Raw genomic sequence first — 25,000 nt, forward strand, 5'->3', positions numbered from 1 at the left:
TCTCTCTCTCTCTCTCTCTCTCATTTTCCCACATGCCTTAGAATTTATGGCCCAAAACAGGAAGCTTGAATTTCCTTTGTCTTTCTCAGTTTCAAAAATAAATCTCTATATAACATTTAGAGCTACACACACAAAAAAAAAGCTCTATGATGAGTTCTGTGTATCCCTGAAAGTTAGAGAAAATGAAGAAAGCTCTAACCTGTCTCTCTCTCTCTCACTCAAACTCTAAAGCTCTATAGATAAAGAATTCAGACTCTTACCTGTGCCTCTCTCACACACACCTTTTAAAGCTCTCTGTACACCTGCAGGGGACGCTGACGAGTGCACCTGTCCTCCGCTCCTCCGACAGCAGCGCAGGTGACCGGAAGCCTCCCCGGAAGCCCCCAGTCCTCTTCGGCACGAGCTTCAAGTCTAAAACCAACAGGGAGAGGAAGAAGCAAGGAGAGAGGCAAAATCAATTGTCTCCCTCCAACAGGCTAGGTCAATCGCTTCCTCTCTCGTCTTCAAGAGTTATTTTCCCCCCAGATTCCTCTTCCCATTTGCATCTCCCCTCTCACGCACCCTCACACACCCCTCCCCGTCCCCGTTTCCCACCCCACACCCACGATGATCCCTTCCTTCCCCACACACACGGCCCTCCCCACCTCCACCACGGTTCTCGCATTCCCCACGCACATCCCCCCTTCCTCAGCCCTCACATTCACCTCTCAGACACATTCCATCCGCCCCACGGTTTCCACGGGTGACGCTCTCTTCTCCACACACGCTGCATACATACACACACACACACACACACACACACACACACACACACACACACACACACACACACACCACACACACACACACACACACACACACACACATCCATCCAATTCCATCCTCCCTGTCAACCACATCCCAAGCTGAGCAAAGTCATCTTGAGACAGAGAGAAGAAAAGAAAAAGACGAGAGAGGATTTCAAGGAGTTAACTTAGTGACTTCTGCTTGTGGTTAGACCTCGTAACAATTTTTTCATAGCGATTTATTTTGCCCTTGTCATAATATTTTCCGAACTGTTACTGATACAGACTAGGGTGTTGGTAAATAAAGTTACAAAAAATGAAGTAAGTACAAATGTAACAGACAAAATAAATCGCTAGGGAAGAGGTGCTAGGGAGACTGTAATACCATGCCTGAGGTAGACTGATATCTGTTATATTGGTGCCATAATAACCTAAAACACTGATAAGGGAAAAGAGAAAAATGTCTTGTTTATGTATAGTTAGGAATGCCACTCAACCAGTCTCTCAACTTTGTCCATAAGCCAGAGTTAGACTGTAGTGAATGAGGCTAGGTAGGCCGTCGTACTGTAGTTAGCTTTGTGATGAAGCTATTAAGAGTGGTTAGAGCTACTGTAGTTCTATAGTTAGCTTTATAGTAACCAAGCTAAGAAAAACTAAAATAAAAAGTGGTTAGAGCTAAACAATAAAAAAAATGGTTATAGCTTTCTGAAAAAAAAAAATGATTGGACAGAAAAACAAAAATTATTAATATTAACAGGAAAATCAATCAAGTTTTCTAATCAGCCAGCAACTCACCACACCTCAATGCCCAATATCTTATCTCTGACCCAGTTTGACCCGCCTCTTATCAGTCAGGCAGGTGTTTATCAGTATTACTAATTATAAGTTGTCAAAGTTACCATAAAGTTACTTTTACTACATTGGTGTTTCCTTCCTTCACCTGTGCAGTACGGATTTCTTGAAGGCAGGTATGACTGAGTGGATGAGGGAGGGGTAAGTGGATGAGGGAGGGGTCAGTGGATGAGGGAGGGGTTAGTGGATGAGAGAGGGGTAGGTGGATGAGGGAGGGGTAGGTGGATGAGGGAGGGGTAAGTGGATGAGGGAGGGGTTAGTGGATGAGGGAGGGGTTAGTGGATGAGGGAGGGGTTAGTGGATGACGGAGCGGTTAGTGGATGAGGGAGGGGTAGGTGGATGAGGGTGGAGTCAGTGTGGATGAGGGAGGAATCAGTGTGGATGAGGGAGGAGTCAGTGTGGATGGGGGAGAAATCAGTGTAAGGAGTTTCCCAAGCACCTTTTCCTTACCGATTTATTTTTCGATATGCCTGGTTAATATCCGTTTGTACGCTATTGATGCAGGGTATGGCGATAGTTGAAGGATTTATATAACACAGAATAGGACAGTAAGATGTACAATGAAAAATAAATCGCTTAGAAAAAGGTGTTAGGGAGCTTCTTTACCTGTCGAGATTGTTGCCACTCATTTTTATTCAGGTGACAAAATAGAAAAACTGGAATCTCTAGTAAGTGAGAGAGAATTTTGCAGGGTGTAATCCCCCTCAGCTGGTGATCTGGCGTTCTTGATGAGTAGGAATGCAAAGGTACAGTCGGGGAGAAAATAATCGTTCATTTTTTTGTACCCAAACAATTGTGAAACTTGTATTGTGCTTCGACGGACACATCCCTGCGTTTCAAAAGTTACCATTCACTCTTTCGCTGGTGATCGTAAAGAAGTGAATCGATTTGTATATCCGAAACTATGCGGGATCTCTCTCTCTCTCTCTCTCTCTCTCTCTCTCTCTCTCTCTCTCAAAATGAATAATTATTATGTGTGAAAAGAGTTTGTTCCTAACTGGTTATATACACGTTGTTTTGTGTGACCAACTACACACCTACACAGCCTGGGCCTGTGTGTGTGTGTGTGTGTGTGTGTGTGTGTGTGTGTGTGTGTGTGTGTGTGTTTTATAATATACGGATCTGGATGAGGGTGTGGTGTGATGGGGCAATGTGTGTGTGTGTGTGTGTGTGTGTGTGTGTGTGTGTGTGTGTGTGAGAGAGAGAGAGAGAGAGAGAGAGAGAGAGAGAGAGAGAGCGTAATTACCTGGTTACACTATAATCAGCCTGTTGATTAACTTACCTGTCCAATTTGCAGGTGTGGGAGGTGTGGGGTGCCCAGGAAAAAAATGAAAGTTATAAATAAATGAAAAATGAAAATAGATAGATAGATAGATAGATAGACAGAAAATTAAATTAGTCGATAAATATATAAAACAGTAATTTATTTTTGTTAGACATCAAAAATCCTGAAATAATTCCCTGTAAAAATAAGAATATAAAGACAGATAAATAGATAAATAAATAGATAGATAAATAGTAAGACTTAAAAATGCTTATATTATTTTTATTCTCAGTAAATTATGCAAAAAAATAATTCTCAGCCACATTTTTGAATTTCGTCACACCGTCTTCAAGTTCACATTAGTTCTCTTTATTTCCCTTTATTTCCTTGTACAGATTTAAAGTAGTAATATTTCCCTTCACAATTTCAGGTGTTTTTCCCCTGTCGCTGATCACCTGGATGTGTAATTAGGGACCTTGATGGAACAGTGACGGATATCTGGGGAAGAGTAGGAACTTTCTGTCTCTATGACCTGTGTGTCTTTGATAGGAGTTATTGTTAGACTCTTCCTCCTCCTCCTCCTCCTCCTCCTCCTTCTTCTTCTTCTTCTTCTCCTCCTCCCCCTCCTCGTCCTCGTCCTTCTTCTCCTCCTTCTTCTGGGGGATGAGGACAATTCTAGCCTTCAGTCCACCGGGTTCCTGCAAGATGGACCTACAACAACAACAACAACAAAAACAACTACGCCTACTATTATCATTACTACTGCTACAACAGTTACTACAATACAGCTACTCCTACTGCTCCTCCTCCTTCTCTTACTACTACTACTACTACAACTACAACTCGCGCTTTCAATCTAACTTATATGCATGACCGGAAGCACAAAAATTCACGCCCACAAAGGCTGCACCCCAAGAAGGCGGTGTTATGGTGTGGGGATTCCTCTGTAGCGAAGGGTACGAGGGGTGGGAGGTGGACAAGATGCGTAGAGGCTGCTGGAATGTGCAAGAAAGCTGAACACACACCCTTGGATTAACCTTCTTATTTTATCTTTCTTCTTTCCTGACACTGGATCCAACCATACTCCTTAAACACACACACACACACACACACACACACACACACACACACACACACACACACACACACACACACACACGTCACCACTTCGCTCTCCGCTCTGCTCAAATGCGATTCGTCTTAAGTGCTCAGAACTCTACGACTCTGATTCTTCCCGCCACTATCTAGCTCCTTGATAAAAACCTTTCTGATCCCTGGTTATCCTCCTTTCGGGACTTTGGTGAATTGCACTTGACATCTCATAGGATTTCGATCGAGTCTGGCATAAATCTATAATTTCCAAACTACCCTCTTACGGTTTCTATCCTTCTGTCTGTGCCTTCATCTCAATCTTCCTTTCTGGTTGTTCTATAGCTGCTGTTGTAGACGGTCACTGTTCTTCTCCTAGAGCTGTCAATAGTGGTGTTCCTCAGGGTTCTATCCTATCACCAACTCCTTTCTTTCTATTCATCAATGACCCCAAGTTGTACATCTAATCCTACCCACTCTTACGTTGATAACTTTACCCTTCACCTTTCCATTCGCTTTCCCCAGCATCCATCTCAGCAGTTACTTCAACAAACACGGGATGAGGCTATGGCACACCAAATTTCTTACCTAACTCTTATCTCTGACTGTAGTTAAAGTAACCCTGCTGTTTTTAATGCATCCAAAACTCAGCTCCTACATCTTTCGACCCGCCAAAATCTTCCACAAGAACGTCCTTGAATAATAATGGAAAATATGTTGAGCGCTTGCTAAATACTCAAACTAACATTAACACGACCAAGAGCAGCGAGTAGCGAGTAGCATTTGGACTACTTCAGAAATGTATCCTTGCCACTGTTTCACTACGGTATAGAGTTGATCATTACACTTGCTACTAAAAATATAAGTAGATCCGTTACGTAGCGTCCTTGCTTGTACTGCCGCTACTTGCAACACTGGTGGTTAGCGATCTTGGCTAAGGTAGAATAAACGCGCTAGAGCATAGTAGGGGAAGGTGCAGAGGGACGACCTTGCTGTAAACGATTGTGGAGAGTTATTACAGTCCTTTGTTACAGAGCGGAGGGAGTGCACGTAAACTTGCTGGAGAGTATGCTGCGTGTACGATAATTTCTCTGTCTCTTTCTCTTCCCTTCTGTATCAACCAAGCACCTTATACCGAGACTGGCGTTATTAATAGTGCTAAGAATTCAAAAAACATAGATTCGTGGCATTTTTTCGTTGCCATAGAAACCTTTAAATATTTGTTAAGAGCCTTGTTGGAATCGAAACCTCAGAATTAGTTTGTTTTAGACTGGATGTAGGTGAGGAGATCAAAGGCCGCGTTCTCGTGCTTCCTCTCCCTTACCGACTTATTTCTGATTCTTTCCCCTTACTGTATTCTTGTGTGTTACTCATGCAATCCGCGTCGATATTAATAAGATGTAAAAAGCAAAAATGAGGATGGGAGTTTGGATAATAAATCGGTAAGGAACAGGTGTTAGGGAGCCCCGAGACGGAGGGATGTGGGGATCGACCTTGAGACGAAGGGGATTCACCGGTAAAGGTCATGTGTGTGTGTGTGTGTGTGTGTGTGTGTGTGTGTGTGTGTGTGTGTGTGTGTGTGTGTGTGTGTGTGTGTGTGTGTGTGTGTGTGTGCGTGCTGGTCAGGTACGTTGCTGGGTGAGGGTGAGATGTGATGGGTCAGTATATTTGTGTTTGTATGTATGTGTGTGTGTGTGTGTGAGTGAGTGTGTGTGTGTGTGTGTGTGTGTGTGTGTGTGTGTGTGTGTGTGTGAGTGTGTGTGTGTGTGTGTGTGTGTGTGTGTGTGTGTGTGTGTGTGTGTGTGTGTGTGTGTGTGTGTGTGTGTGTGTGTGTGTGTGTGTGTGTGTGTGTGTGTGTGTGTGTGTGTGAGTGTGTGTGTGTGCTGGTCAGGTACGTTGCTGGGTGATGGTGAGGTGTGATGGGTCAATATAATTGTGTTTGTATGTGTGTGTGTGTGTGTGTGTGTGTGTGTGTGTGTGAGAGAGAGAGAGAGAGAGAGAGAGAGAGAGAGAGAATATGTGTTGGTAAGGTACGTTTTTGGGTGGAGGAGTGGCATGATTGGGCAGTATGTGTGTGTGTGTGTGTGTGTGTGTGTGTGTGTGTGTGTGTGTGTGTGTGTGTGTGTGTGTGTGTAGCTTACGAAACACTCTACACACCAGTAATCCTCAGTTCAACATACATTGCACTTAAGTTCTTGTGTAATCTAATTGAGCAATGAACAGCAAATCAACACACGAAGCAAAATAAGAAATAAATATAATGAACACATATAATTTCTTCTTCTCCTTTTTCTCCTCCTCCTCCTCCATCTCCTCCTGCTTCTCCTCCTCCTCCTCCTCCTCCATCTCCTCCATCTCCTCCTCCTCCTCCACCATCTCCTCCTGCTTCTCCTCCTCTCCTCCATCTCTTTCTTCTTCACCATCTCCTCAGAGCAGCCATGGCTTCTTGACGGTGCTGACTTAGGGAGCCAGAGGCATCTTATCAGGAGTGGGAAGAAGAGTTACCCAGCCCATTAGAGGGGCGCTTGGGTGAACTCTGGGCAAAAAATATATATAGCGTTCTCTGTTTACTCTAACTTGGCCTAAAATTGCCTCCTCTCCATCTTGAATACTGATGTTGCAAAAAAAAAGTTATTTGGAAGGATGTGGAGTCTTAGTATTGTCTGATTCTGCCACTGAGCTGCACTGAAATATCTATCTATCTGTCTATCTATCCATCTATCTATCTATCTGTCCGTCTGTCTATTTATCTCTCTATAGCCAGACGCATTAATCCCGTAAGAGCACGAATCTCCTCCATGTCTCCCTGTCCCCTGCCATTTCGCTGCCCTCCCCCCAACATATACCTGCAAATAAAAATAACCTTCGCCATGTTAAGGTAGACAAACTATAGCATAATACGTTAGAACTCAGTATTTTCTCGCAAGTTTTACCATAAGGAGGAAAGACATTAATTCTCTCATGCCATTTCCAAAACTTTCATTCCTTTCTTTGATTTATTTCCTTTCTTTTCTTACTTCTACTGAGCTGAACACACTCATGCCACAGCCCTCACACTCCTGCCATCACCACCACAACACACACACACACACACACACACACACACACACACACACACACACACACACACACCGCCACGTGCCTCCATCCACCATGCAGAACAGGTTTGGACAGATCCTCTTCCCTCCACGAAAGCAAGTTTTTCTCTGGTTCTCAGGTCTTATAAAATTCTGGTGTGGAAGGGTGTACAGTCGAGGACAAAAATTCGTCTATTATTTCACAGCGTCTATTATTCCACTGCCTCTATTTCACACTTAATATCTGTCACTCTAATTCTTAAGTTCGTCTGTTATTCTACCTCGTCTTCTTCACACTTAAGGCATGTCCGTCACTTTCCTCCCTATAGCAAAAGTTCGACTATTTTTTCGCCGCGTTACACTTACTATCCGTCACTCTCCTTCCTAACAAACCTTCTTCTATTATTCTACTCTTATTCACACTTAGGTAAGGTCCGTCACTTTCCTTAGACAAAAACTAGCCAACTAATCAACTGCGTCTACGCCACACGTACGGAATGTCCGTCACTTCCTCCCTGACGCATCGTATCCAAGATCATCAACATCTATGGCCAGGGAAACCTACCACGCCTCTCTCAGCTTAGGAGAATTAGCCGGAAGGGAAAACAGAGACGCAGATGAGGTGAAAGATAAGAGCTTTTTTTCCACGCCTCCCTCAGCTTAGAAGCATTAGGCAACAGAGAAAAAAGTGAGACGCAGACGAGGTGAAAGACAAGACGAATTTTTTCTCTCAGACGGTGCGCAGTTTCGTCTTACAAGAGCGCCGATGTTACCCAATCAATTTTTCGAACCCTAGCATTAAAGACGGTGACGCAGCTTGTCCCAGTGGCCGTCTACTTCTTCCCCTCGTGCAAGAAAAAGGAGATCCACTTGAGGAACTTATAATCGACGCAAGATAACTGGACTTTCGACCCAGAATTACCTGACTTCGGGATCGTAAAGAAAGTTCCTCGCCGGTGAAATTCCCCTCAGGCAGTCTCAGGTGTCCAAGTCGGGGAGTCCCCTTTTGGGTTTCCATATTTACAAACTTTCTTGACCTTAGCCACTTGAATCCGACGGGGTATCTATCTATCTATCTATCTGTCTATCTATCTATCTATCTATTTTTTTTTCTTGGTACTTTTAGGCAATTTTCCTCCGCCCAAGAGAGACGTGTTGATCTGAAAGGATTAAATGTATCTTTCTTTTATTTTCCTTCAGGGACGCCTTCACGCGGTGGCACTGACATAACCAGGAGGCTCCACTGCCTCAGCTCAGGATGGTGGACGGCGGGAAATGGTCAACCTCAGCCCGCAGTCCACTGGGTTCACGTTCAGATGAGCCTGTGCAACATCACTATACCCCTTTCACTCTTACTTGGCCTAAAATTGCCCTCTCTCCTTTTTCTGTGCTGATTAGTAACAAGAGGTGAATATCAGAGAATGGTGCTAGTCACAAAGAAGTGCTGTGGAAAGGATGTAGAGCCATAGTGTTGTCTCTGCCATTGCGCTACGAGATACCAGCTGCAAAAGGACGAAAATCTGGATCAAGTTAGAGTGAAAAGAGTATAGAACAAGTCCTTCCTAAGCTGAAAGAAATCGTCTGGAAGCATGAAGGGTGAAATAAGGAATCGTATCAGGGCTGAAGGAAATAATCCCTATCATTTTCCTGACCTATTTTCAATCCTAAATCCTACTTTACAAATCCTACTTTCTCCAGACGATTTTTATCCACCTTGGAGAAATCCCCTGGGGGTGAAAGGATTAAGGAAAGATTTACCCGACCCAGAAGCTTCAAAGCGTCTCGTAAGATGAAGCAAATCGTCTTGAAAAACGAAGAGAAATAACAAGCCACGTCACATGATTTTAAGGAGTTGGGTATAAGATTCTGGTTTTCCCTTTTCCTTTCGTTCATTACTAAATATTTTATAACCTACGTAATGTGAAAAATTAAGGTGAAAACGTACGAAAAACAGTGGAATTCCTGACAGTCATTGGATGCCATGGAGACGTATTTTTCCAGGAAGTTTGTTGAGAATCTTGGTAAATATAGACGGCTATCCAGATGTGGCAGGTTTTAGAGAGAGAGAGAGAGAGAGAGAGAGAAAGCCCCTTAAGCTGTGATTACCCTTTAGTCTTGGAACTCTCTTAGACGGAGGGGAAGATGGAGGTGAAGGGATAAAATGTCATAGCACATAACCCCGTATCAACCCTGCAGCCGTAACCATCCTCTCATCGTGTGAAGCTAGTCTGAGGTGATAGGTCTCATGCACACTCGAGTAGCTACTGTTTGGATCTATCTATCTGTCTATCCATCTATCTATCTGATCCTCAAGGGTAACTGATCCGTAGGGCAGAGGAACATCGCTTTCTGTCACCCATGAAGTGATCCACCCCGTCCAGCGCTTCACGTACAGGTATACTTTAGGTGTAGGAGGGCTTTGGGGGTGTAGGCTGAGAGGTGTACTGTATACGTAGACTGGAGTGTAGGCTGAGAAGTGTAGTGTATACATAGATTGGAGTGTAGGCAGAGAAGTGTAGTGTGTATGTGTAGCGACCTGAAGTAGAACCACCCAATAGCAAGAGTGGCTGAGTCATAGCAAATTACAATAGGTGTTAATTTTACCTACATCACTGGCCATTATCTGAAGAAATGCGTGTGAGAAGGGAGTGCAGTGACCTCCTCCATTTCAGTAGGTAACAGCTTGCGGGTCTTGTGCCAGGGGGGTAAAGACAGGGACTTTGGAGAAATGGATAGCCTGCCTTAACTCCTATATTTCGAGGACTTATTTTAGTATATTTTATGCTAGCTACCTCCAGACGGTTTTATTTAGCGTAGGAGGGAAATTATGTACATATGGGTTAATGAAGGCTGTATATAATTAACCCCTCGATGCTTAAAAAAAAAAAATGTCATGAACTCAGTAACTCTGTGAGACGATATTAAGAAAACTTTGATGATCCTAGTGTGTCCAGAGGCAGAAATCTAGCCATTACTTCGTTTTTTCCCCTTTCTTCTTTGTTCTGAGAGGTGAAAGGCTTCGCGCTTGGTATCCGATGGAGCCGAGAAATGAACCCACTGGAGGCTGGACGTGAACCTGGCCTGACTTCCGCATCGTAGGTGGAGTGCTTTATCGTAGACGTTATCCTTCCAAGCTTCGGATTAGGAGGCCCTCAGGCAGTACGCTCTTTGACTTCCATGACAGAGAACTAATTGAATTTCTTTTTGCACATCTGAGAGGTTAGCCTTGGACACCCCCATGCTCTTTTCTTACCCTCTGAAATGAGTTAAATGAGAGGAGCACTTGGAGGTACATGGAGAGACAGACAAAAGAGGAAGTGATGGTGCGTTGTGGTGTTGATGTGGATGTGACTGAAAGTGTTAAAAGTAATACCCTGCGGATCAATGTCATGGTTTACTTAAGCTTGTTCTAATACTGTCCAAAATAACGAAGTGGTTTTTAAAAGATGCTGGTGCCACATTATCTCGTTATCATGGGACCTTTTTCTGATTGCCTCGAGTCGTGAGTAGTGTGTGTGTGTGTGTGTGTGTGTGTGTGTGTGTGGACAGCTTGCAGGAGAACGAAAATCTGAGCCAAGTTTAGGTGACCGAACTGTATAGTTTAGTCATTCCCTTTCTAAGAACTAATACACCAATCGCCATCTCATCATCGCAGCCGCAGGTATGAAAATGGTGTGTGTGTGTGTGTGTGTGTGTGTGTGTGTGTGTGTGTGTGTGTGTGTGTGTGTGTGTGTGTGTGTGTGTGTGTGTGTGTGTGTTTATAATAATTAATAAGCCACTTCCGACCTTGACTTCAGGTGAGACATATCTTGTCACGGCACATGGACCTGCAAGGACGGACTTACGATCATTAAACTGGGAGTGGAAGGAAGGGTGGAAGAGAGAGAGAGCCACATGATGTATTTTCGTATATTATGTATTACTGGGAGCTCCTTAGCATCTCTTCCTTAGCGATTTACTTTACATATTAATTTTAGCAGTCTGTTGTTATTTATGTAGTTCTAATATGGACTACTTTGAATCAGATGGGGATACTGAAATTAATTAGTTAGTAAGAGTAATATACAAGAGGATACTGATATTAAATTGTAGAATAAGTAGCCAAGAAAAGGGTGTTACGGAATCTCCCAAAGCCCCTATACGACCTATAGTTTCTGTTCAACCTCATCCCTTAAGCCTAGAGTCAGGGTTTTACACAGAATAAACCCTGTTATTGGTAGTTCGAAGCTTCTCTAAACTGAACAAGTGAACAGTGTGATTCTAAACCCTTCCTCACGTAGTGTGTCAAAGCTTCGAATCATCCTCTTAACACTGGACAAAAAGGCTGCCTTTGGTGTGACATCCTGACTACGAATTCCTTCCAGCCATAGGGGTAGAAGGAGCAAAAGTGAAATTCCGAATCTTTACTCGTGTAGTGTATCGAAGCTTCGAATCATTACCTTTTCACTGGACAATAGGGCTTCGTTCAGTGTGACATCCTGATTACGATTTTCCTAGATCCAAGGGTAGGGAGAGAGGCCTACAGGGTGAGCAGAAATTATAGCTTATTAACGTAAAGGGTGGTCCAGATATAACACCCTTCTTCCACTTCGCCAGGGGCCATCTCGTGTTTTGTGGAGAGGGCTTCGTTATTGGTGTCTAACTTGATACATTTATTCATTTCTTACTCTCACTGCCACAGCCACACCCACATCCGCAGACTGAGCCTTCTGCACAACACATAAGATAGCACGAGTCGAGTTTCTGGTGTAACGCTACTTATAACTTTAAAAATGAATATATTAAAGGAGCCTCGTTGTTCCGCGCTACATGTTCTTATAAATGTTCCTGTTACTGACTTTATTTTTTCTGAGTCACACACATACACACACACACACACACACGCCCCCCACTCTCTCTGTCTGTCTGTCTGTCTCTCTCTCTCCAGCTAACGCCAGACGAATATATTCAGCTTAGAAGAGCGCCCTGGGAGCGGAGAGGTTGATGGAGGCTGTATAGAACCCCTCCACCTCGAAAAATCTCCCCGGTACTCAAGAAAACCGTCTTGAGATAGGAAAACTAAATCTGAGAAACACCTTGTCTTAGTAAAGCATTAAGGCTGTTGCTGCCAGTTCCTGGAAAGTGCTCAAAGAGAGAGAGAGAGAGAGAGAGAGAGAGAGAGAGAGAGAGAGAGAGAGAGAGAGAGAAAGAGACAGAGTGTGAGTTGTGGTTTATTGTATTTTTTTCTCTTTACACACACACACACACACACACACACACACACACACACACACACACTATTCTACAACTAGGCAAAAACATATTTCACGCAACCATGCACACAGACACACCCTCACACGCTCATACGCATCCACATCCACCCATCCACCCACCCACCCACCCACCCACACACACACACACACACACACACATCCCTCCCTCCCTACACACACACCCACACCCACTCACCCATCCCCCCACACACACACACAACACACATACATCCCTCCCTACACACACACAGAGGAAGAGGGAGAGGGAGGCAGGCAAGCCGAAGATTCACAGGCCGAAGTGAGTCAATGAAAGAAGAATTGATGAGACGAGAAGGACTGGATTCCACATTGATATAGGATTAAACTATTGAGCTTATATAATTGTGGTGTCTATAGCACGCCTTTTGTAACAAGTTATTCCTTAAACTCTTGCTTTTTACTCTAACTTGGCCTAAAATTGTCATCTCTCCATCATAAATGCTTATTTGTAGCAATGGATTAGCACTAGAATATGATGCTTGTCACGAAGAAGTGATATGGAGAATATGTAAACCTGAAGAATTGTAGTTTGTGGTGAGCGGTGGATTTAACTACAGTGTACAAACTTTTTACTCTAACTTGGCCTAAAATTGACCTCTCTCCATCAAGAATGCTAAGCTGTAACAATAAATTACCATTAGAATATGATGCTCGTCACGAAGAAGTGCTATGGAATCTAGAGCTGAAGATTATCGATTGAACTGTGAAATTAGCCGAAAAAAAACGAAGACATTCCTGGCCATCTAGTAACGAAGGAAAAAATGAAATACGTAAAAACCAAGGCCGATCGATCTTCATGTAACCACTTTTTTATTCCAGTTCCATCGGGTGAAAAAATTAAAAATAAAACTATAATGGAACGAAGGTCTTAGTCATCCCGAGACGGTGTGTTTTAGTCTTTGTTATGGTTAGGGTGTCGGCAAGTTCGGCTTATGGTAACTTCGGTATTTCGTTTTTCGGCACAACGAATATGTGGACTGATGATTAAATTGGAGGGGTGTAAGACTTTATTATTATTATTATTATTATTATTATTATCATTATTATTATTATTACTTTATTATCATAATTATTGTCTGTTCACTGCATCATAATAACTTCTGCAGCCTCATCGGGATTTACCATCTTTTAACATCAATAACGCTCATCTTCTGCAACATCATGACAATTTATTTTCCTTATCATCATAGCAGGTCCTCTTCTGTAGCATCTTATCAGTTCATCTTCTGTAATATCATAAAAATTCATGTTCTTTAACATTATACGAATTCATCTCCTGGGCTGTAGTCATAGCAATATTTATCTTCTATAGCATAGTAATAATTTTCATTTTGTGTCATTAAAACCAGTCATTTTCTGTAACATCACAAAAAAATAATCTACCCCAACATCATAGCAGTTCTTCTATAACTTCATATCACCTTATAAATATTAACACCACTGGGTTTTTGAGGAAAATTGTTAGGATTGCACCAGAATATACTACCAAGAGGTCCGTTCACATTTTATTATCGTTATACCTAGAATAGATAGAAAATGGGTAAACAAATCAACAGAGAAAACGATATAGTTAATGGATTTTAGGGGAAACTTTTGTACTTAAACTGACCAGGGTGAAGGGGTGCCTTTGTTACATCTTTCAGTACGCCGACTCCCTTAGATTTTCCTCTTGATACTGGTAGTCCATTTTAGGAGCTTCCAAGAAATATATTGCTGTAAAAAGCTGACAGGAGATTGTTTCAAATACCTTCGTTTGAACTCGAGATTAGTAAGAGTGGTTGGGGATGCGTGGATTAAACATTTGGAGTAAAACAGAGGAATGAGCTTGTCAGAAATTCAGTAAGATATTTAAGGCATTTACAGATGTGAAAAATGCATATGAAATGATGATCAAGAAAGAATTATGGATGATTTTACGTATATATGGTATGGATGGAAAATTGCTGAATGCTGTGGAGTTTCAGTGAAGGCAGTAAATGTATGTATAGATGAGAGAGAGAGAGAGAGAGAGAGAGAGAGAGAGAGAGAGAGAGAGAGAGAGAGAGAGAGAGAGAGAGAGAGAGAGAGAGAGAGAGAATGATTTATAGTGAAGTGGGGGTAGGGTGTGTGATGTCCCCCTGGCTGTTTCATATCTATCTGTCCATCTATCTATCTGGCTATCTATGTGGATGGATAGATAGATAGGATTATGAGAGGCTAAAATTCTATCTATCCAGCTTTGATGTTTGAATATTATAACATTATTCTTTTTTTCCTTTCTTTTTCTTTTTTTTTTACAGTGGACAGTATCTTGGCAGCCGGGTTGTTTTATTTTTTTATTTATTTATTGAGAGAGAGAGAGAAAATAAAAAAGCTGAATAAAATCGTCTGTTGGAACAAAAAGACGATTTCAAAGCCACATCAGATTGAAGAGTTTAGACTGAATGCTAAAATAATGGTCATGTTTCTGAAAATTAACATAAACTGATAAAAATTCCTCCAATTAGGTTATTTTAATATTCTCAGCCTCCTATGACTCACTCTCAGCTGAGGAAAATCGTCTGGGGGTGAAATGGTACACTAAACTTGTCCCGACCATGAGGGGGTTGATGGTGCAGGTTATTGAAGATCTCAGGCTCCCACAACTGGCTCTCGGCTGAAAGAAATCGTCTTGGTTTAATAGAAGTGGGTGGTAGAGTTGTTCTGAAAATGAGGGGGTTAAGGAGATGGTTCCAGGTCCCAGCAGTAAGAGTCCTGGGGTGGCGGACAGTTTGCACTCCTACTGTTCCACATTTATCAAGAATCTTACCTAAAATGTCGGATAAGCAAGAATCCATAGCATTCTCTTGTAATCGAATTCGCGTTGCTTTGCGCCTTTTTTTAAACTTTAATATTTTCTCTAGTTTTGTTGTGAAGTGTTGGCTAGCAGTATGAATGAAGATAAATGTATAATGAAGCGATTTTATGCACTATTTAAACTCCAGAAAGTTCGCAATTATGGAGTCAGGCGCCATACTACCCCTCCACCCCCTCCACCACCACCATCACCTGTTGTGTCGGGGGGCAGTGGTGAGTGGGGGGCGGCGGGCCAGCCAGTGTCGTGAGAGCAGCCGGAGGAAGAGGTTATCGCTGCTTGCACCTCTCGCTCCCCTTTCGCTCCCCTCTCCCCCGGGGATCGCCCTCTCCCTGGCTCACTCTTACTCTGTACACAAACCTCCGTGGAGCTCCTATGACCCCCTAGGGAGCCTCTGAAGGTGTAGTGCGGGTGTAGTCGTGTCGAAAAGAAAGGTGAAAAACAAAAAAGAAGAAAAGACTGGGAAAATATGAGACAAAATGCAATAGTTTGTCAAATATTCATGAATATTTGAGTCGCGGGACATACAGCCGGAGACAAAAGTTCGCCTGATGTTTCACCTCTGCTACTTTTCCGTGCCTAATAATTTTCCAAAGCTAAAAGAGGCTAGGTATATTTTTCTGTCCATAAATGAAGCTCCTCTGAGTCGACGCGTAAGGGAGGAAAGTGACAGACGTGCCCCAAGCGTGAAGAGTGGACATTGTGGAATATCAGGCTAACCTTTGCCCCCTCCACTCCCACGCCCCAGACAAGAGTGTTGCTAGTCTTGTGTTGAATACTATACTCCTTTCACCTTAAATTGGCTCAGCTTTTCCGTCCATTTGGAGCGTCTTTCACATAGCTCTGGCAGAAAAAAAAAAAAAATACTACGGCTCTACATCCGTTCCACAGAGCTTCCTCGTGACTAGCAACGTATTCCAGTGTTAATGTATTGTTGTAATTAAGCACTGAAGATAGAATGATGGTAATTTTAGGCCAAGTTAGAGTGATAGGAGTATAGTGTATGGGGGTTGGAGATTCGGTTATGCAGTCCGTTACTTTTCATCTGTTATCCAACGATTTTAGTTAGATTTAAGGGAGGACTGTTGTAGTGAAGATGAAAACGGAAGCTGTATCTAACCTTTAATTGAAACCTATCTAATGAAACCCCGGAACGAAACCTATATCTCATCCCTCCGAAGTCTCCCCAAAGCTGAATAAAATCGTCTGGAGTTGGCAAGGAATATACAGTTCCTAAAAAATACATGAAAAAATAACCCTTTTTGGCTGCATGACTTTGTGTGATAGATCGAAGTCAGTTGGAATTACATGAAGTTCGGTCAGTACGTTATATATGTGAGTCTGAACATTATTTTGATGCTTCGGTGCTTCATTTTGTACGGTGAAACATGGTACAAAGTTTATTACAGTTTATTATTTACTGTCAGTATGTTAAATGGTGATAGTTTTAACATCTTCCTGTGTCTGTGTCTGTGGTGAGTTTCGGTGGGATGGTGAAATGGTTCGACGTAGGTTGAGATAAAGTTCGAAGCGGTTCATTCTGGGCCTGTGCGTTTAGTGTGAGTTTAACGTAATTTGTAGCGCCTACGTTGCTGATTGGGAAGAAAGAAAAGAAAGACAGACAGACAGAAAAGAAAGAATGATTGGATAGACAGAGAAAATGGTGTAAGGAGCCCCGTAGATGAAGTAGAGACAGAAACAAAAGTGAACTCCTGACAGCGGACGGACGAGGAAGAAGAACGTTAACAGGCAAGCTAAGGAGGGTAAGAAGTCTGAATGAGGGAGCTAAGCCTGATGAAGGGGGATTTAAGTCTGACAGGGGGATTTAAGTAAGATGAGGGATTAATTCTGAAGGGGTAAAAAGTCTGATGAAGCTACTAAAGGAAGGTCAGTCTGAGAAATCAATTTAAGTCTGACGAGGAGATTAAAGTATGATGATAAAAATTAAGTTTTGTGAGAGGATTTTTAACTGACGAAGGGATTTAAGCTTGACGAATTTAAGTCTCGTGAAGGGATTTAAGTCTGATGATGGGATTTAAGTGATGGGATTTGAGTCATATAAAGGGATTTAACCGATGAAGAGATATAAGTCGGATGGGGATTTAAGTCTGAAGGGATTTATGTCTGATGGGGATTTAAGTCTGAGAGGGGATTTAAAAGTCTGATGAAGGGATTTAAATTGACAAGGGGACGTAAATCTGATGGGATTTAAGCCTGACGAAGGGGATTTAAGACTGATGAAAGGATTGAAAAGTCTGACGAAGGGATTCAAAAGTTTGATGAAGGGATTTAAGTCTGACGAAGGGATTTAAGTCTGATGAAGGGATTTAAGTCTGACGAAGGGATTTAAGTCTGATGGAGGGATTTAAAAGTCTGACGAAAGGATTTAAGTGGCGAAGGGATTTAAAAGTCTGACGAAGGGATTTAAATGTCTGACGAAGGGATTTAAATGTCTGACGAAGGGATTTAAGTGACGAAAGGATTTAAGTCTGAGGGATTTTAAAGTCTGACGAAGGGATTTAAATGTCTGACGAAGGGATTTAAAAGTCTGACGAAGGGATTTAACAGTCTTAGAGATTAACCAAAGGAGGTCATTATTATTTTTTTTTATTTCATTTTTGCTAAACTCAGACGGTTTTCCTGAGCTGGCAATAAATCTTTCGTCGGGCAACACACACACACACACACACACACACACACACACACACACACACACACACACACACACAACGGAACCTCAGGAAAATCCACAAATCTAAGAAACACCTCGATTTCCTTGCGTGCTGGTCCGGAAGAATTTAATAGGGAAGTATTTGATGCGTGCTGTAAGTAATTCTGTGTGTGTGTGTGTGTGTGTGTGTGTGTGTGTGTGTTGATTGATTTTCTTGTCAGTTTTCCGTTTCTATAACTAATCTTTCATCCTATCTCTCTCTCTCTCTCTCTCTCTCTCTCTCTCTCTCTCCTTCAGAATCTGAGGAAAATTGGGACTAAGGAGAAATATTGTGCTGTTGACAGGCGCTAAATTCAAACCTTATTCTTGTTTCTTCTTTTTCCTCCCCCTCCTCCTCCTTTTCTTCCTCTTCTTCTTCTTCCTCCTCCTCCTTCTCCTCCATTTTTCTCCAGTTTTTATTTTTCCCCTTGCTTTCTCTCTCTCTCTCTCTCTTCCCCCCCTCATGGTCATCATAAATCATCCCAAATATCTCATGTTTTCCTTGCCTCTCTCTCTCTCTCTCTCTCTCTCTCTCAATATTAAAACATTGTCTTGTTTCCGTTTCGTCAGCATTTTGTTTCTCTCTCTCTCTCTCTCTCTCTCTCTCTGACGTGTTTGGTGTGTGACGAAGCTAATATGTGGGAAAGCCAGTAAGGACGCCCGTTAGAGCTAGGTTTAATGACGTCACTATGGTCCCACAACAGACAAACTGACGTCAGTATTATATGCCTTAGCTCTCTCTCTCTCTCTCTCTCTCTTATTTATGTTTGTCTCTCTTGGTCTGTCTGTTTCTGCCTATCTCGTTTCTCTCTCTCTCTCTCTCTCTCTCTCTCTCTCTCTCTCTCTCTCTCGTCACAAAGCCCTGACGACTATCTGTCTAGCCTGTCTTTCTTTTGTCTGTCTGTCTGTCTCGTCACCGTTCCCCACACAACGCGGTGTCCCCTTCCTCTCTCTCTCTCTCTCTCTCTCTCTCTCTCTCTCTCTCTCTCTCACAGCAAAGCATCGTCCATTACTTAGCGCCACCCATACGTCTTCAGTAAAAAAATTTATCGATTAACTTATTCATGTTGCTCAGAGAAAGGTGATGTGTCTCGTACCCTGTCTCTGTCTCTGTCTCGCTTTCCCTGTCTCTGTCTCTCTTCCTCTCTGTCTGTTTCTCTCTCGGTGTATATTTCTATCTGTCTGTAGTCTCGTGTGTGTATGTCAGTCTGTCTTACTCTGTCTGTCTCTGCCTCTGTCTGTGTCTGTCTGTCTGTCTCTCTGTCTCTTCGCCACGCTCTTTCTTTCTGTGTGTGTGTGTGTGTGTGTGTGTGTGTGTGTGTGTGGTAACATCTTTGACATATTAATTCATCTCAAGACGATTTTTTATATTATGCTGGTGGGAGGCAAATTTTTCCTACTACAAGCAATTTATTTTGTCCAAGCAGCCTTACAAAACCTTTCTCAGCTGAATAAAATCGTCCTAAGGAAATCAAAATAGACTACAGATCAAGCGGTTGCCCCACAAGATATTTCCCACTTGAATAAAATCGTCTGGGGGTAAGAAATAAGACGAATTTTACCTTGCGAGACCTTTCCCAGCTGAATAAAACCGTCTGAAAGCAGGAGAGTAGCCTGTAGATCGAGTTTGTCCCTTGAGAGACGTTTACCAGCTGAATGAAATCGTGTGGGGTGACAGATAAGACGGATTCTACCCACGAGACCTTTCCCAGCTGCATAAAATCGTCTGGAGGCAGGAAATAATGGCCTGTAGATCAAAAGTTTTCCCCACATCTGTGCCTGTGTGCATTATCGATGAAACAAGGTTTATCTGGCTTGCATGAAGGCACAGAAGGGCGCAAAAGTTTGACCTACACCGCGTCTCCCTCACACTGGGGTTGTCATGTACGCCACTCAGGAGCTTCATACTGGAGAGAAACACACTAAAGAATCATACTAGAGAGAATCATACCAGGGAGAATCATATGTGGACTGAGGAAGCATATTAATCGTCTCTTAGCTTAGGAATATTAGCCAGCAGAGGAAATTTAGATGCAGATGAGGCGAAACATGAGGCCTGCTTCATCTTCATCTTCTTTCTTCTTCCTCCTCCTCCTCCTCCTCCTCCTCCTCTTCTTCTTCTTCTTCTTCTCACCCTTTTCTCTTTCTCACTCTTTCTCACCCTCTCTCTCCCTCTTCTTTGCCTAAAAGTTTAAGCCACTGTTGTGAGACTTGCATGTCCTGTGTGTGTTGTATTTCTCTCTCTCTCTCTCTCTATCTCTGACTTTCTTCTACCTTTTCCCTAATCCCTCGTTTCATCTTTCCTTCCTTCCTTCCTTCCATTTCTCCTATCCCTTCTTCCTTCCCTCCTTTTTTTCCTGTCTTTCCTTCTGCCACCCTTTGTTTTTTACAATTCCTTCTTCCTACAGTTTCTCCTTCATTTTCCTTTTTCTTCCTTCCTTCCTTCCATTCTTTCTTTCTTTGTTTCTTCCCTTCTTTATTCCTTCCTTCCTTCCTTTCGTCCTTCCTTTCTCCCTTCCTTCCTTCCTTCCTCCCTTTCTTCCTTCCTTCCTTCCTCCCTTTCTTCCTTCCTTCCTTCCTTCCAGTTCTCCTTCAATCTATTTTCCTTCCTTAATTATTCTTTTCTTCCTATCTCATTTCCCTTTTCTCTTCCCTCCTCATTCGTAATTCAATCTCCTTTATCTCTTCTCCGTTTCCCTCAATTTCGTCCTTTCTTCTCAATGTGTTTCGGGGGAGGGAGGGGGAGAGGAGAGGGAGGGAGGAGGAGAGGAAGGGGGGGATGAGGGGGAGAGTGGAGGGGTGTGGAGGAAGAAGAGAGAGAGAGGATAGTCTGGGAGAAGGAGAGTTTGGAAAGAGGAGGAAGGAGAGATGGAGAGAGAGTAAGAGGGAGAAGTTAAAGAAGTTTTCGTGTGCAGGGAAGGGTGTGTGTGTGTGTGTGTGTGTGTGTGTGTGTGTGTGTGTGTGTGTGTGTGTGTGTTGTTTAAAAGAAGAGGGAAGGAAAATGAAAATGAGAGGAGGGAGAGCATTGTCATAAAGAAGAGGATGGACATTTCCTTCATATTGTCCTTCTCTTTCCCTCCCCTTTCCTTCCTTTCCTTTCCTTCTTCCTTCCTCCTTCTTCCCTTGATGACGAGGCTGTAGGTGGGATGGAGGGGGAGACCGAGGATGAGATGGAGGGTAGAGAGGTATATGAGTGAGGGGTGTCATTTGGAGGGATGGCAGTCTGATTGCTGAGGACAAGGTGACATGGAGGCGATTTGTTTGTGGCCACCCTTTCCAGGACGATGGCATTTGGCTATTAAGTAGAAAGACTTAATTTTCCTTCATCCTATCTGCTCTTCCATCCTTCCTTCCTTCTTTCCTTCCGTCATTTCTTCCTTCCTTCCTTTCTGTTCCTCTTTCTTCCTTCCTTCTTTCTTCCTGTCTGTTTCTTTTCTTCCTTAATTTCTCTTCTTCCTTCCTTCCTACTTTCCTTCCTTCCTTCCTTCCTTCCTGTTCTTCCTTCTTCCCATTGGTTTTGATACTTCCTTCACACTTCCTTCCTCTCTTATTCTTTGTTCTCTCTCCATTCCTTTCTTCCCCTTTTCCCATTTCCTTTCATCCACTTTCTTCCCTGTTTCTCCTTCCTTTCTTTTCTTCGTCTGTCTTCTTCCTTCCCCTTCCTTCTTCCTTTTTCTTCTTTTCTTCCTTCATGCTTCTTCCTTTCTTCTTTTCTTCCTTCATTTCTTCCTTTCTCCTTTTCCTTCTCCCTTCTTTCTCTTTTCTCTTTTGTTCCTCGTGCTTCTTTTCCTTCTTTTCATCCACTTTCTTCTTTTTTCTCCTTTCTTTTCTCCCTCCTTTCCTTCCTCCTTCTTTCGTCTTCCTTTCTCTTTCTTCTTCCTTCCACTTCTTCTTTCTTTCTTCTTCCTTCTTCCATCTTCCTTCATCTTTCTTCTTCCTTCATCTTCTTCCATCCACTTCCTTCTTCCTTCCTCTTCCATCTTCCTTCCTCTTTCTTCTTCCTGCCTTTTCTTCCTTCCTCATTCTTCTTCCTCCCTCTTTCTTCTTCCTTCCTCACTCTTCTTACTTCCTCATCCTTCTAGTTTCTGTTTCCTTCCTCTTTTCATCTAAAATGTTGATGTACTGTTTCTGGCTGATGGATAAGACGTGCTTTAAGTGCTCGCCAACTCCTTCAAGTGTTCGCCAAGTGCCCGCCAACTCCTTTAAGTGCTCCCCAAGTGCCTGCCAACTCCTTTAAGTGCTCACCAAGTGCCCGCCAACTCCTTTAAGTGCTCGCCAAGTGCCCGCCAACTCCTTTAAGTGCTCACCAAGTGCCCGCTAACTCCTTTAAGTGCTCGCCAAGTGCCCTCCATCTCCTTTAAGTGTTCGCTAAGTGCCCGCCAACTCCTTTAAGTGCCCGCCAACTTCTTTAAGTGTTCGCCAAGTGTTCTGGGCTCTGGGGAAGGTGCTGGGTGCTGCTTTAATGGTCGGGAGAACTCTAGTGTATTCTTCTACGTGACGCCAGACGAATCTATAGAACTTAGACTTACTGAAAGGGGTGTTCTTGACATATTCTCAGCCTCGACTTAGCCTATTCTCAGATACCCTCCCTGAACACCGCAACTCAGAATGTTTATAAATAGATTCCATATTGACTAGGAAAGTAGCCTAATATTTCCACAGAGACCTTGGCCCATAGTTATAAATAATCCTAGCCATTTTCTGCCATAGTTTGCATGGTAGTGAAATATAGCATGAGATATAGCGTGTTGTTTTTGGCATTTTTTTTTTATTTTAGCCTCTTCACTGCGAGGAATTGGTGTGTGTGTGTGTGTGTGTGTGTGTGTGTGTGTGTGTGTGTGTGTGTGTGTGTGTGTCTTTTTTCACTGTAGTCTTCATTACGAGCAACTATTGTGTGTGTGTATTTATATATGTATGTATGTTTGTATATGTGTGTGTGTGTGTGTGTGTGTGTGTGTGTGTGTGTGTGTGTGTGTGTCTTTTTTCACTGTAGTCTTCATTACGAGCAACTATTGTGTGTGTGTATTTATATATGTATGTATGTTTGTATATGTGTGTGTGTGTGTGTGTGTGTGTGTGTGTGTGAAAGAACCCCAAGAACGTTCATGAGTAAGCCCCCAGCACGCACTGAAATGAAAAAGCATAATTTCTAAACAGCGAGGGTCATACGTATTATAATAACACACTGCAGACTGACACGAAGCCCCATTATCAGGTATCCAAAAAATAATAATAATAATAAGGCTATGGCACTATCTGTCACGTGATCTCGCTGTCAGTATCAAGGTAAAACTCTATATTTAATTCAGACGTACGCAAAAAGTGAATAATACCAGATGCTGAATAATACCAGATGCAAAAGTGGAAAAATACCATGAATACTCTGGTTCACCTAACCTAACTTAACCTAACTTAACCTAACCTAACTTAACCTGACCTAACTTAACCTAACCTAACCTAATCTAATCTTTAGCGGGGGGGTAATTCCCCGGGGGAGCAGTTGTCCGGGGGGAGGTTGTCCAACGGGGGCGATTGTCTAGAGAGCAGTTGTCTGGATGCCGAATGCTCTAGTTTCTTCTGGCGAAATTAAGCCTCCTGTCCTCCTCTCCTTCTCCCCTTCCCTTCTTCTCTCCCCTTTCCTTCTCTTTACTCCTTCTCTCCACTGACCCCTCTCTCCCTCCTTCTCTTTCCTTCCAAGCCTCCCTTTACCCCTTTTCTTCTTTTACCTCCCTTTTCTTCCCCCTCCCTTATCCCTCTCTCTCTCTCTCTCTCTCTCTCTCTCTCTCTCTCTCTCTCTCTGTCACACACACACACACACACACACAGGACCTAGAATAGAGAGAGGGGCTGTATAAATGATGTGTACTTAAATATGGACTGTTTTTTGAGGGGCGGCTGTGTGTGTTTGTGCCAATAGACAACAGCTGGACACACACACACACACACACACACACACACACACACACACACACACACACACACACACACACACACACACACACACACACACACACACACAAGCCGTATGTGTATATTTATTAATCTTGCTGTCTGTCGATAACCTTGAAGAAGCAAACTGTCTGCACACACACACACACACACACACACACACACACACACACACACACACACACACACACACACACACACACACACACACACTGTACACCAACATTTGCACCGAAGCACACACCAGCACACACACTTGTAGACAACACCCACACACACACGTACATAGACACTCATTCAGACATACATATAAACGTCCATGCATCTGTGTACATTCCTGCATACACACATTCTTACATACATACATGCTTTGGCTACGTACATGCATACACACATACATATACATCCCTAAATATATACCTACATACACACACAAGCTTACACTGTCGTAGACTTACATATACATTCACACACAGACACACACATGTACGTTAATACACAGATGCACATGTATACACACAAGCACAATTAGCTGCTGCATACCAGTGGCCCTCTCTCTCTCTCTCTCTCTCTCTCTCTCTCTCATATCTTTCCTTCCCTCCTCGCATCATTCCTTCACATTTTTCTCTCCTTCCTTCCTCTCTCTCTCTCTCTCTCTCTCTCTCTCTCTCTCTCTCTCATATCATCCCTACCCTCCTCTCATAAACAAGTTAATAGATAAATGGATAGATAAATAAATTGACCTAAATCTCCACTGCTAAAAAATAAATCACAATGGGGTTGTGTAAATTAGAATACATAATCGAACTGAAAGGGTTAGAGTGAGTGAGTGAGTGAGTGAGTGTGCAAGTGAGTTAGTGAGTGAGTGTGCAAGTGAGTGAGTGTGAAAGTGAGTGAGTGAGCGAGTGTGAGAGTGAGTGAGTGAGTGAGTGTGAGAGTGAGTGAGTGGATGTGAAAGTGAGTAAATGAGTGAGTGAGTGTGAAAGTGAGTGAGTGAGTGAGTGAGTGTGAGAGTGAGTGAATGTGAATGTCAGTGAGTGCGTGAGTGAGTGAATGAGTGTGAGATTGGATGTGAGAGTGAGTTAGTGAGTGTGGGAGTGAATGCAGTGAGAGCACATCCAATTTACTAATAGAGGCGTTAGCTAATTTG

General features: G+C 42.9%; 1 protein-coding gene across 1 annotated transcript in view; it reads left to right on the forward strand.

Moving 5' to 3' along the window:
* Positions 1 to 25,000, forward strand: part of LOC145393052 (uncharacterized) — a 48,713-nt gene that overhangs the window by 2,320 nt on the left and 21,393 nt on the right. The window contains exon 3 of the mRNA XM_080267390.1: positions 309 to 436. Within this exon, the coding sequence (XP_080123516.1) occupies positions 309 to 436 (128 nt within the window). The remainder of the gene's footprint in view (positions 1 to 308; positions 437 to 25,000) is intronic.

The sequence above is a fragment of the Coenobita brevimanus genome, chromosome 23, assembly GCF_032717465.1.
Source record: "Coenobita brevimanus isolate Jiangsu-jjx chromosome 23, ASM3271746v2, whole genome shotgun sequence".
Lineage (NCBI taxonomy): Eukaryota > Metazoa > Arthropoda > Malacostraca > Decapoda > Coenobitidae > Coenobita > Coenobita brevimanus.